Here is a 14558-nt window from a genome sequence, read left to right as displayed (position 1 = left end):
CTGTCTGTCTCTGTCGGTCTGTCTGTCTCTGTCGGTCGGTTGGTCTGTCTGTCTGTCTGTCCCTGTCGGTCTGTCGGTCTCTGTTGGTCTGTCTGTCTGTCTATGTTGGTCTGTCTGTCTCTGTCGGTCTGTCTGTCTCTGTCGGTCTGTCTCTGTCGGTCTGTCTGTCTCTGTCGGTCTGTCTCTGTCGGTCGGTCTGTCTGTTTGTCTGTCTCTGTCGGTCTGTCTGTCTGTCGGTCCATCAGTCTGTCTCTGTCAGTCTGTCGGTCTGTCTGTCTCTGTCGGTCGGTCTGTCTGTTTGTCTGTCTCTGTCGGTCTGTCTGTCTGTCGGTCCATCAGTCTGTCTCTGTCAGTCGGTCGGTCTGTCTATCTCTGTCGGTCTGTCTCTGTCGGTCGGTCGGACTGTCTCTGTCCGTCTGTCTGTCTGTCGGTTTCTGTCTGTCTGTCTGTCTGTCTGTCTGTCTGTCTGTCTGTCTGTCTGTCTGTCTGTCTGTCTGTCTGTCTGTCTGTCTGTCTGTCTGTCGGTTGGTCTCTGTTGGTCTGTCTGTCTGTCTCTGTCAGTCTATGTCTGCCTCTGTCTGTCTCTGTCTGTCTCTGTCGGTCTATGTCTGTCTGTTGATCGGGCCTCTGTCTTTCTGTCTGTCGGTCGGTCTCTGTCTGTCTGTTGGTCTCTTTCAGTCTCTGTCTGTCAGTCTCTGTCTGTTGGTCTCTTTCAGTCTCTGTCTGTCAGTCTCTGTCTGTTGGTCTCTTTCGGTCTCTGTATGTCAGTCTCTGTCTGTCGGTCTCTGTCTGTCGATGTCTGTCTGTCGGTCGGTCTCTGTCTGTGTCTGTCGGTCGGTCGGTCTCTGTCTTTCTGTCTGTCGGTCGGTCGGTCTGTCGGTCGGTCGGTCGGTCGGTCGGTCGGTCGGTCGGTCGGTCGGTCGGTCGGTCGGTCGGTCGGTCGGTCGGTCGGTCGGTCGGTCGGTCTGTCTGTCTGTCTGTCTGTCTGTCTGTCTGTCTGTCTGTCTTTCTGTCTTTCTGTCTGTCTGTCTGTCTGTCTGTCTGTCTGTCTGTCTGTCTGTCTGTCTGTCTGTCTGTCTGTCTGTCGGTCTGTCGGTCTGTCGGTCTGTCGGTCTCTTGGCCCCTGTCTGTCAGTCTGTCAGTCTCTGTCTATCGGTCTTTCAGTGATCTTATGGAGTCATAAGAGGGATAGACCAGCTATATAGAGGATTCAGAGGATTTGTATTCATACATTTGACTTAATGTATGTATGGATGTAAGGATCAGTCCCACAGGGGTTAAGTACCCTTCCGAGTAAAGATAATACAGCCATACAACACACTCACCCCCACCTCACACACACTTACATGGCTCCTGCCTCCACGTTGGGCCCTCGGATGTAGAAGGGAACTCGGATGTCAAACTCATAGGGCATGGACTTGCCCTTGACCAGTCCAAACTGGCCAACATGGTAGCCATGGTCAGCTGTGTAGATGATATATGTGTTGTCCAGTTCTCCAGTCTCAGCCAACATGTTATACACCTAGAACACAGAGCAGATATCTTCCAAACTTGTCTCAATAAACAATGGGGTGTGTATCCTCTTCTAGGGCCATGGAAAGGTACAGATGGAAAAGACATTGAAGGAATGCTATATAATATATGCCATTTAGCAGACGCTTTATCCAAAGTGACTTACAGTCATGCGTGCATACATTGTCGTATGGGTGGCCTCGGGAATCGAACTCACTATCCTGGTGTTGCAAGCGTCATGCTTTACCAACTGAGCCATACAGGATCCTTTGGAGGGGTGCAGGTAGGGGGCGCTCTAAGCTCACCTTCTCCACGCTGTCATCCACAGAGAGCAGGGTCTGCAGCCTCTTCCTCTGTAGCATGTTGGTGAACTCCATGTGGATGGGCTTCATAGCCCCAGTGTAACGCATGATCCAGTGCTTGTCCGGGTTCGGAGCATAGTTGTAACTGGGAGTGCTGAGAGAAGAGACGGGGGGGAAGTGTTCAGAGAAGTTTAGTGACATCGTATTGACATTGACAAAGCGTCTTTTAAAGGTTTTTGACTTTGTACCCCTTGAGTTTAAATTAAGCTTTAGGTGCTTAAAGTAGCCTACCATGAGTGACACAAAGTCTCTGCCATAATTAACTATTGTCCCAAGCACAGCATTAAAGGGTCATGGATGCCAGCTAGGCAGTTCCATTGTTCTGATTGTTGATGTGTTAGTCTACCTTTAATAAAGAATGCTTACAGTGCTTCCGCAAAGTATTCAGACCCCATGAATTTCTCCACATTTTGTTATGTTACAGCCTAATTCCAAAAAATTGAAATTTAATTTTCTCAATCTACACACAATACCCCATAATGACAAAGCAAAAACTGTTTTAGACATTTTTGCAAATGTAAATAAAAGAAAAACTGAAATAGTACATTTACACACACTACCAGTCAAAAGTTTTAGAACACCCCTCATTCAACGGTTTTTCTTTATTTTTACTATTTTCTACATTGTAGAATAATAGTGAAGACATCAAAACTATGAAATAACACATATGGAATCATGTAGTAAGCAAAAAAGTGTTAAACAAATCAAAATATATTTTATATTTGAGATTCTTCAAATAGCCACCCTTTGCCTTGATGACAGTTTTGCACACTCTTGGCATTCTCTCAACCAGCTTCACCTGGAATGCTTTTCCAGCAGTCTTGAAAGAGTTCCCACATATGCTGAGCACTTGTTGGCTGCTTTTCCTTCCCTTTGAGGTCTGACTCATCCCAAACCATCTCAATTTGGTTGCGGTTTGGGGGATTGTGGAGGCCAGGTCATCTGATGCAGCGCTCCATCACTCTCCTTCTTGGTAAAATAGTCCGTACACAGTCTGGTGTGTTGGGTGTGTTGACAACACAGGTGTGTTGGGTCACAGTCCTGCCACAGTCCAAGCCAGATGGGATGGCGTGTCGCTGCAGAATGTTGTGGTAGCCATGCTGGTTAAGTGGGCCTTGAATTCTAAATAAATCACAGACAGTGTCAACAGCAAAGCACCCCCACACCATAACACCTCCTCCTCCATGCTTTACGGTGGGAAATACACACGCAGAGATCATCCGTTCATCCACACCGCGTCTCACAAAGACACAGCGGTTGGAACCACATATCTCCAATTTGGACTCCAGACCAAAGGACAAATTTACACCGGTCTAATGTCCATTGCTTGTGTTTCTTGGCCCAAGCAAGTCTCTTCTTCTTATTGGTGTCCTTTAGTAGTGGTTTCTTTTCAGCAATCCACCATTCACACAGTCTCCTCTTAACAGTTGATGTTGAGATGTGTCTGTTACTTGAACTCTGTGAAGCATTTATTTGGGCTGCAATTTCAGAGGCTGGTTACTCTAATTATCTTATCCTCTGCAGTAGAGGTAACTCCGGTTCTTCCTTTCCTGTGGCGGTTCTCATGAGAGCCAGTTTCATCATAGCGCTTGATGGTTTTTGCGACTGCACTTGAAGAAACTTTCAAAGTTCTTGACATGTTTTGTGTCTTAAAGTAATGACGTACTGTCATTTATCTTTGCTTATTTTAGCTGTTCTTGCCATAATATGGACTTAATAAAAAAATACTATGTTCCCATCTCAAGTGCCAAATAAAGTAACAAGGTTGACCGTGAGAGGGATTGAAGGGGTATTGAAGGAGAATTTAAGCTTTTTGTGTGCAACAGGGAGTGGCAATTAAATGCAAGCTTTACAAAAACAAATGAAATTGTTAAAACATGTCTAGCCTGTCTGTCTGTGGGTAACAGGGTTGACATGTTATTCTAGCCTGTCTATCTGTGGGTAACAGGGTTGACGTGTTATTCTAGCCTGTCTATCTGTGGGTAACAGGGTTGACATGTTATTCTAGCCTGTCTATCTGTGGGTAACAGGGTTGACATGTTATGCTCGACCTGCTCAGTTTTCACCACAAAACACCAGGAAATGGCCCAAATTAAATTATGTAAATACTGTAATTAATTACTTTTTAAAACTTTTTTTTGCAAAAAGTTCTAAAAAACGTTTTTCACTTTGTCATTATGGGGTATTGTGTGTATATTGAGTAAAAGTAAAAAAAAAAGAATGTAATCCATTTTAGAATAAGGCTGTAACGTAACAAAATGTTGGAAAAATTAAGGAGTCTGAATACTTTCAGAATGCACTCTATATTGTACAGAAGACAAATGTCTACAGTGAAAAATGTCTATACATGCATGGCTGCTTTGGGGTAAAAATATGGTTAGCTGGGAATGTGTGCGTGTGTGCCTGTGTGAGCCAGGAGAGTAATTCTATAATATATTAGGACAGTGGGAGGGTGGGGATGTATTCTAAGACGGGACTGCTCTGTGTAATTGGGGCTGGTGGCTGGTCATTGGTTTAATTAAAAAAACTGGCTTGCCTTTTGGCACACAGAGAGATGAGGCTCCTGTGAGTTGTGCAGTGGGAGGATGTTGTGTGTGTGTGTGTGATTAATGACTAGGAGCAAAGACATTCATTACTTTGCCCTGCGCATTCGCACGCACGCACGCACTCACACACACACACACACACACACACACACACACACACACACACACACACACACACACACACACACACACACACACACACACACACACACACACACACACACACACACACACACACACACACACACACACACAGCAGAAAACGACAAGGCGAGGGACATCACCACCATCTGAATTATCTCTTGGAAACAAATGGCTCTTATCATGTGATTGAGTTACTCCCCTCCACTTTCAACGGTTCTCTCCATCTCACCCTCCCTCCGTAACTGCCTCCCTATCTCTCTTGCTTTCTCTCTCTTTTCTTTCTCCCCCTAGCTCTGTGCTGTGGCTTTGATAGCTGGCTCGATCCACTAATTTGCTACCCTTTGAGAAGTTTAACTTGCTCTAAAAGAAAACATTTGATTTCACCTAATTTTAACATTGTCATAAAGAGAAAATGTGCAACTTAATAAAAAAATCATATGTTCCCATCTCAAGTGCCAAATAAAGTAACAAGGTTGACCGTAAGAGGGATCCCCTTGTGACAGGGGGAATTGAAGCTTGTTGTGTGCAACAGGGAGTGGCAATTGAATGCAAGCTTCACAAAAACAAATGAAATTGTTCAAACATTTCTAGCCTGTCTATCTGTGGGTAACAGGGTAGATGTGTTATTCTAGCCTGTCTATCTGTGGGTAACAGGGTAGACGTGTTATTCTAGCCTGTCTATCTGTGGGTAACAGGGTAGACGTGTTATTCTAGCCTGTCTATCTGTGGGTAACAGGGTTGACATGTTATTCTAGCCTGTCTATCTGTGGGTAACAGGGTAGACGTGTTATTCTAGCCTGTCTATCTGTGTGTAACAGGGTAGACGTGTTATTCTAGCCTGTCTATCTGTGGGTAGCAGGGTAGACGTGTTATTCTAGCCTGTCTATCTGTGTGTAACAGGGTAGACGTGTTATTCTAGCCTGTCTATCTGTGGGTAACAGGGTAGACGTGTTATTCTAGCCTGTCTATCTGTGGGTAACAGGGTAGACGTGTTATTCTAGCCTGTCTATCTGTGGGTAACAGGGTAGACGTGTTATTCTAGCCTGTCTATCTGTGGGTAACAGGGTAGACGTGTTATTCTAGCCTGTCTATCTGTGGGTAACAGGGTTGACGTGTTATTCTAGCTGTCTATCTGTGGGTAACAGGGTAGACGTGTTATTCTAGCCTGTCTATCTGTGGGTAACAGGGTAGACGTGTTATTCTAGCCTGTCTATCTGTGGGTAACAGGGTAGACGTGTTATTCTAGCCTGTCTATCTGTGGGTAACAGGGTAGACGTGTTATTCTAGCCTGTCTATCTGTGGGTAACAGGGTAGGCGTGTTATTCTAGCCTGTCTATCTGTGGGTAACAGGGTTGACGTGTTATTCTAGCTGTCTATCTGTGGGTAACAGGGTTGACGTGTTATTCTAGCTGTCTATCTGTGGGTAACAGGGTAGACGTGTTATTCTAGCTGTCTATCTGTGGGTAACAGGGTAGACGTGTTATTCTAGCTGTCTATCTGTGGGTAACAGGGTTGACGTGTTATTCTAGCCTGTCTATCTGTGGGTAACAGGGTAGACGTGTTATTCTAGCTGTCTATCTGTGGGTAACAGGGTTGACGTGTTATTCTAGCCTCTCTATCTGTGGGTAACAGGGTTGACGTGTTATTCTAGCCTGTCTATCTGTGGGTAACAGGGTAGACATGTTATTCTAGCCTGTCTATCTGTGGGTAACAGGGTTGACGTGTTATTCTAGCTGTCTATCTGTGGGTAACAGGGTAGACGTGTTATTCTAGCCTGTCTATCTGTGGGTAACAGGGTAGACGTGTTATTTTAGCCTGTCTATCTGTGGGTAACAGGGTAGACGTGTTATTCTAGCCTGTCTGTCTGTGGGTAACAGGGTAGACGTGTTATTCTAGCTGTCTATCTGTGGGTAACAGGGTTGACGTGTTATTCTAGCCTGTCTAGCTGTGGGTAACAGGGTTGACGTGTTATTCTAGCCTGTCTATCTGTGGGTAACAGGGTAGACGTGTTATTCTAGCCTGTCTATCTGTGGGTAACAGGGTAGACATGTTATTTTAGCCTGTCTATCTGTGGGTAACAGGGTAGACGTGTTATTTTAGCCTGTCTATCTGTGGGTAACAGGGTAGACGTGTTATTTTAGCCTGTCTATCTGTGGGTAACAGGGTAGACGTGTTATTTTAGCCTGTCTATCTGTGGGTAACAGGGTTGACGTGTTATTCTAGCCTGTCTATCTGTGGGTAACAGGGTTGACGTGTTATTCTAGCCTGTCTATCTGTGGGTAACAGGGTTGACGTGTTATTCTAGCCTGTCTATCTGTGGGTAACAGGGTTGACGTGTTATTCTAGCCTGTCTATTTGTGGGTAACAGGGTTGACGTGTTATTCTAGCCTGTCTATCTGTGGGTAACAGGGTAGACGTGTTATTCTAGCCTGTCTATCTGTGGGTAACAGGGTTGACGTGTTATTCTAGCCTGTCTATCTGTGGGTAACAGGGTTGACGTGTTATTCTAGCCTGTCTATCTGTGGGTAACAGGGTTGACGTGTTATTCTAGCCTGTCTATCTGTGGGTAACAGGGTTGACGTGTTATTCTAGCCTGTCTATCTGTGGGTAACAGGGTTGACGTGTTATTCTAGCCTGTCTATCTGTGGGTAACAGGGTTGACGTGTTATTCTAGCCTGTCTATCTGTGGGTAACAGGGTTGACGTGTTATTCTAGCCTGTCTATCTGTGGGTAACAGGGTTGACGTGTTATTCTAGCCTGTCTATCTGTGGGTAACAGGGTTGACGTGTTATTCTAGCCTGTCTATCTGTGGGTAACAGGGTAGACGTGTTATTCTAGCCTGTCTATCTGTGGGTAACAGGGTAGACGTGTTATTCTAGCCTGTCTATCTGTGGGTAACAGGGTAGACGTGTTATTCTAGCCTGTCTATCTGTGGGTAACAGGGTAGACGTGTTATTCTAGCCTGTCTATCTGTGGGTAACAGGGTAGACGTGTTATTCTAGCCTGTCTATCTGTGGGTAACAGGGTAGACGTGTTATTCTAGCCTGTCTATCTGTGGGTAACAGGGTAGACGTGTTATTCTAGCCTGTCTATCTGTGGGTAACAGGGTAGACGTGTTATTCTAGCCTGTCTATCTGTGGGTAACAGGGTAGACGTGTTATTCTAGCCTGTCTATCTGTGGGTAACAGGGTAGACGTGTTATTCTAGCCTGTCTATCTGTGGGTAACAGGGTAGACGTGTTATTCTAGCCTGTCTATCTGTGGGTAACAGGGTAGACGTGTTATTCTAGCCTGTCTATCTGTGGGTAACAGGGTAGACGTGTTATTCTAGCCTGTCTATCTGTGGGTAACAGGGTAGACGTGTTATTCTAGCCTGTCTATCTGTGGGTAACAGGGTAGACGTGTTATTCTAGCCTGTCTATCTGTGGGTAACAGGGTAGACGTGTTATTCTAGCCTGTCTATCTGTGGGTAACAGGGTAGACGTGTTATTCTAGCCTGTCTATCTGTGGGTAACAGGGTAGACGTGTTATTCTAGCCTGTCTATCTGTGGGTAACAGGGTAGACGTGTTATTCTAGCCTGTCTATCTGTGGGTAACAGGGTAGACGTGTTATTCTAGCCTGTCTATCTGTGGGTAACAGGGTAGACGTGTTATTCTAGCCTGTCTATCTGTGGGTAACAGGGTAGACGTGTTATGCTCGACCTGCTCAGTTTTTCACCACAAAGCACCAGGAAATGGCCCACAAGTATAGAACCAACTCACCTGTTTTTACACTATGATTTGACTATGAGATGTTCAACGTTTCCTTTGAAAGAAAATCTTTTTCAAATAAATATTTTTACCATGTTAAAACGAGAGTGTAGTTCACGTAACAGGGTTGACCTTAAAATGAGGGACAGACTTAAATGAAACACTAATCACATTAAATAAATAATCTTCAGAAATGACTTTGTCGAAGCAACAAAATAGTTAGGGCTTTACAATGATGGTGAAACTTGGAGAAAGTTTGGGGAAAAAAGAAAGTGGGTTAAAATCTTCCTAGAAGTGACACAGGGTGGACGGAGGGACAGTCAAAATGCTGAACTTTAGCACTTTAGCAAGGCTTTTTCATATTCAAAATCAAATGTTTTGAATTCTCCATGTGTTCTATATTAATTAAAGGGCACTTCATTTAATATAAGCTTTTAAAATCCAATATTGGTGCTCAATTTCTACTTAAAATATAAAAGGGACACAAAAGGCATTTATTTTGTGGAAAAACCCAGCTGTGAGTGTGGGCAAGCTGTGCAACACAGTTATAATGGATCAGCTGCATTTGTTTATCTCTGGTTTAGAGTAAAATGTCCTCTCTAAACTCTAGATTTCCCTCCCTTCCACTCTCTCCTTTTCTCTCTCTCCTTCACCATGCAGGGTCTCCACTTTATTGGACAATGTGTAATCCGTTCAATTCTCGCAGGTCTCTCTCACGTCTAAGACTCCCAGCTGCTTCTGAACCACTAAGCTATCTCCACTTTAAAGGGGAGAAAAAAATCTGATTGTTGGGGTCAGGGACAATCACCACTGGGTCTCAAAGGCAATCAACCGTTTTTCCTCTCTCCCACACAGAACAACTTCCAATAACCGAGTGGAAGTCGGAATTGCACAGAAGATGGAAAAGTGAGGAATTTCATGGTTGGAGATTGGAGGCGATAGGGGGCATAGAGGGCTTGTGACGCCATGGCTTGATGAAAGCAGGGGTGAAGCTACAGGGGAAGGTGAGTGGAGGGGGTGCAAATAAAAGGGGGATTTGATTTGACTACTTAGGGGGCAAAAAGGTCTTTGATGGGGGGAGGAAGTGAGGGGGAGTGGTTAAGAGGAGGTTTCCATGGTGCAGGGAGGTAATTACTTGGAGGAAAATGATGCTAGCTTTGTAGCTAAGCAGGGTAAACTGAACAGGGGCACAGAGGAATTTGACATGGTGGATTATTGGGGTAACTATAGGGAGGCCAAGGGTGTTCTGATGAATTCATGAAAGACAAGGAGGGGTTCTTTGGAGGGGTTCTTAGGGTTGAGCAAACAGTCTGGACCACAGGGACAGAACACATGGAGCTACAGGAGAGAGCAGAGTTGGTGTGAAAAATCCCTGTGAGTTAGAGAGAGCCCAAACTCAAAACATAGTCCCTGTAAAAAGTGAAAAGTTCCTCAGAGAGCGGTAAAGGGGAGGACAGGCCGTCAGCGTGATTGAAACAGAGAAAATAAAAGCCCTCTACAGAGGAGACAGCGAGAGTACTGAGGCAATTAAAAAATAAACACCACCACATAAAATAACACACCACTAAGCAAGCAAGAGTGGCATTAGAGCGCGCTCAGCTGACACTCCAACTAATGGGTTTGCACTGTTAGAGGGGACAGATGAGAGGAACACCAGGCTCTGGAGTGAGAGGTTCTATCAGGACTATATCAGGACTATAAAGACCATCAGAGGGAGAGAGAGAGAGAGGGGTACTTGTTATGAAACTGTGATTAATAGAACGTCAGGACATTTAAAAGCCATTAGGACAAGAATAATCCATTCTTGGATCTGTACAGTCTACATGGACCGCTGCTTGCTTTTTGTTCCCTGCTCATCACGACCACGGACTAACAACAACCTGCCAAACACTCATTGATCTTTCTCTTTACTTTCTCTATTTATCACCATTTATCTTATATCCCTATTGTTCTCCTCATTCCCTTCGCTCACCTTCTCTCTCCCCCCGTTTCTTTCTTTCTATCCATCACCTCACTCTGTTTCCCCCTTCCTTTTTTCCAGTCTCTTCTCCACCCTCCCATCATTCCTCTCTCTCTCCCTTACATTAGTCTGACGAAGCCCCTGACTGTTTATCCGTTATGTATCGGAGGGCATGCCTGTTTGTTTTGTCCTACATGCAGTGTGGACGTGACTTTCTACAGGAAGCAGGAATCAGCCATCACCTCCCCCCTTCTCCCCCTCCTCTCCTCTCCCAGCCCGTTCCACCCTCCACCCATCACAGTGTAATCTCTCAGCAGGCCCAGTCAGGGACCGACAGGCAGTGAAATCAGCCAGTGCCATCTCTGACAGTGTACATGATATGTGCATCACTGCCTTCATTTACCATCAGCCCAGAGCTACAGAGGGAAGGCCACAGAGGGTGAGAGGAGGAGATGAGGGGAAAGAGTTTGGCATTATCAGAGAGAGAGCGAGAGAGAGAGATAGCAGGGACAGGGTGCACCTGAGGGGTGAGGGAGAAGGTGAGTAGGGGCGAGAGAGCAGCCTCCCATCCCAGCTACAGGCTTTCAGGGGTCAAATTACAACAGCAACACATGCCAACAGGCTGTTGTAGTGTAGTGTTGTGTCCAGGCAGGGCTGTGGGATACAGTTCTCTACAGTGTGCCCAGTTCAGATGCAGCACTGCTGGGTGCCTTAGACACGATACAGCGATCACAGCCACTACAAGCTGATTGGGCCTCATGGGATGCCTCTACATCTAAAGCACAGAGCAGTGATACAATGTGTGTTGATGTGTGCATTCGTGTGTGTTTGTTTGTATGCCTGTGTTTCAGTGTTAAAGAAAGTGAACAAGCATTTGTTCAGAGGCAGGAGAGAGAGCCCACCGAGCGAGCGCGCACACACACAACCCAGCATGGCTGGGAATGGCACCGACAAGCCCTGATGGATATGACTGCAATGAGAGTACTGGTGTGTGCAAAGATGGAGGGAGGGTGTAGAAAACCCTTACAGTTGCCCATGAGTACTTCTCAGGGTCCTCTCTTACCCTCTCTCAGAGACACAACTTTAAGAAACGTTATTACCCCGAAGAGAGTAGAGGTACTGGGGGGGATGGGCTTTCTATTGTTCACAGACACTCTGCCCCCCAACGTTCACACCCCTGCTCCTGAAACACTCGGTTGCTAGGTCCAACCAGAATCACATGACCTAGTCAGCCAATCAGAGGCTTTACCTGGGAGCAGCAAAAAGCCCTCTGCCTCTCAGCTCTTTAGTGGTTTCCAGGAGGGCAGGTTGAGACGACCTCTATAAACTCCTGGCCTCCACCTCAACTCACATCTTGACCCCAACCGTGTGTTAGTGCGTCACTGACCATAAAACCACTTCCACAGCTACTAGTCTCCTTTTCCTGTTTGCCGTGTGTGGTAATAAAATGTGGATTGTATCCCTGTCTCCTGCTGGCCATTCTAAACCGCGACGCCGGGACATTTGAACCTATATCTAAACTGGCATCTCTATCGGAGTCCGCTCTTTTTCAGAGGGAAAGAGGGAAGGGGAGAGGGAAAGAGATAGAGGGAGAGCGAGTGAGTGAGAGAATGAGAGAGAATACAGGGGGAAAGTGACACATTGTTCACTGGAGCCGATAACTGCTTTCCCTTGAAGATTCGGAGAAAAGGAGAGAACTGAAAATACTGCTTTATCTTGGAATCATATATAGTTCTCGACATTACTTATTGGCGCAAGATACCTTGTTTAATACCCGATAGCCTCACATTTAAGCCGCCATTCCATGAAAACATCACAGCATAAAAGGTTCATGTTATTGAGTCAGAATGATGTTGTTTCCTTACACAGTAAAGCCACTTCATTGTTCGTGCATCAGTGCATGCTTGCACGTGCGTTCCAGACACTCACATGTGCTGGGAAGCGTTGGGGAAGGCAGTGCTGTATTGCGGTGCGGAGTCTTCCGGCCCGTGTGGGGCAGCGTGGCTCATCACCATCATCACTGGCCGGTGTGGGTATATCCTCTTAGAGGAACGGAAGTAGTTGATGCTGTCCTCTGTGATGAGATCCGTAAAGTAGTCCTGCAAGAAGATGAAATATTGATTTAACATCCTCACAATGAAAGGGGACATCAGTAAATACACTTTCCACAAATGTCTGTTTATCAGCTGGACTCTCTTAAACAGATTCTTGCAAGTCACCACATGCTAGCTCTCTCAGTAACCGAAAGATTGCTGGATCAATTCCCCGAGCTGACAAGGTAAAAATCTGTCGTTCTGCTTCGTTAACCCACTGTTCCCCGGGGCACCGAAGTCGTGGATGTCAATTAAGGCAGCCCTCGGCACCTCTGATTCAGAGGGGTTGGGTTAAATGCGGAAGACACGTTTCAGTTGAACGCATTCAGTTGTACAACTGACTAGGTATCCCCCTTTCCATTTTCCTTTCCAGGACAATGTTTCATCAAACACTTCAGATGTGTAACTAATATACTATTGCCGTAAACAGCCTCTTCAGAGAGGTCTCTTCCTCTATTAATACCTGACAACGGAATGACAAGGAGAAGGTTCCAGATGGTGCTCTGAGAACAAGCCACGGGGAATATGCAGTCAGTGTTCCTCACTCCTCTTTTCCTCTCCTCCTCCTGCACCTACTCTCTTACCCCCTCTCTGAGAACAAGCCACGGGGAATATGCAGTCAGTGTTCCTCACTCCTCTTTTCCTCTCCTCCTCCTGCACCTACTCTCTTACCCCCTCTCTGAGAACAAGCCACGGGGAATATGCAGTCAGTGTTCCTCACTCCTCTTTTCCTCTCCTCCTCCTGCACCTACTCTCTTACCCCCTCTCTGAGAACAAGCCACGGGGAATATGCAGTCAGTGTTCCTCACTCCTCTTTTCCTCTACTACTCCTGCCCCTACTCTCTCACCCCCTCTCTGAGACAGTGGCAGTGAGGGATGGAGATAGAGCCTTTAGTGGACAGGTTGTGTACATCTGCAGGGCAGTGTTCCTGCTCCTCCCCTCCCTCTCTACTGTGGGAGGAACCCATTCCTGGAAAGAGTTGGCAGGCACCACTAGAACTAAACTGGGGCCAGGTGTTGTGCTGGACAGGCTATGGGGTGGTGCTGGGAAACAGGAGAGTTAAATAAGTTCTATGCCGTTGGGAAACATGTTGAGAGAAGATACAGTGGGTAAATGTAGGGAAATGAAGAGTGGGTCATAGTTGATGGCTGATGTAAGATCTGAACCCTAGACTATATCGTGCACACAGCCATAGGCAGAGCACAGCACCAGAGAAGTAACACACACACACACACACACAGATATTATACAGACCTTAGGATACTCGCAGCCGTGTTTCTCTCTGACTCCGTTCCTGCACAGGGTGTAGTTGTAGAAGCGGGAGTTCTTGACCAGCCCCACCCACTCCCTCCATCCAGGAGGAATATAGGAACCGTTGTACTCATTCAGGTACTTCCCAAAGAAGCCTGCATGGTGGGCCACAGGACAAAGGCAGAAAAGCCAATTCAATTCACTTAGTTACATCCAATCTAATTGGTTTCATCTGCACACTTCATCATTTGCTTTTCTTGTGAAAGGATGGATGGAGGAAGGAGGGATTGGGCGGTGGAGGCTGAAATGTCACTGACACGTACGTCAATACTCATGATTCAGCTGTTGGGGGTGCACTAACAAACCAACAGACGGATCGATGAAAGCATAAGCATGGGAAGTAAAAAGCTCTGGCTGTCCAAGTGCTGCTACTGCTGCTTCTGCGGAATTTGGAATGGATAAATGTCAGAGACAAGACTGATCTGCTCCCCTCCAGGTGGATTACCAGGAAGTAGCTGAGGGAGAATACTACATTATTTATTTGACATTTTGCAGGATGAAATCTCTTGAGATGCACCATCTTGTTTTCAAGAAACAAACAATACTTAGTAACAACAATTGTGACTCGTTTCAGGAAACTAGGTGTATGTCATGCATCACTACTTCACAGGAGAACTAAAAAAAAAAAAAAAAAAATAGTTTTGGGGCAGAAATCCCTTATGGAACATGTGAACCTTCATGTGTCTTAATAACAAACTTGTATGCCATCTGTAAATATGAATACAATTGTTTTAAATGACGAGCATAGTTGGTTTAGTCACAGAAAAAGTCAGCAACCTTCCCGCTAGCCATGATTGGATGAGATAATGAGTGGGCTGGACATCAGATTGGTCTGCCCTGTTCTGTAGCGCTCTTCTGTCTATAACATGCTGGTCAGTAT

At 45.8% G+C, this 14558-nt stretch overlaps 1 protein-coding gene across 8 annotated transcripts in view; it reads right to left on the bottom strand.

The window, feature by feature from the left end:
- Positions 1-14558, bottom strand: part of LOC139557289 (extracellular sulfatase Sulf-2-like) — a 242572-nt gene that overhangs the window by 26719 nt on the left and 201295 nt on the right. For all 8 annotated transcript variants that reach the window (XM_071371891.1, XM_071371892.1, XM_071371895.1 and 5 more), the window contains 4 exons: positions 13622-13773; positions 12203-12372; positions 1818-1968; positions 1347-1522 (listed from right to left, as the gene is read on the bottom strand). In XM_071371891.1, coding sequence (XP_071227992.1) covers positions 1347-1522; positions 1818-1968; positions 12203-12372; positions 13622-13773 — 649 coding nt within the window. The remainder of the gene's footprint in view (positions 1-1346; positions 1523-1817; positions 1969-12202; positions 12373-13621; positions 13774-14558) is intronic.

This window comes from Salvelinus alpinus, chromosome 28 (assembly GCF_045679555.1).
Source record: "Salvelinus alpinus chromosome 28, SLU_Salpinus.1, whole genome shotgun sequence".
Classification (NCBI taxonomy): Eukaryota; Metazoa; Chordata; class Actinopteri; order Salmoniformes; family Salmonidae; genus Salvelinus; species Salvelinus alpinus.
The sequence above is the reverse complement of the archived record's forward strand: the minus strand, read 5'-3'. Positions and strand labels throughout refer to the sequence as shown.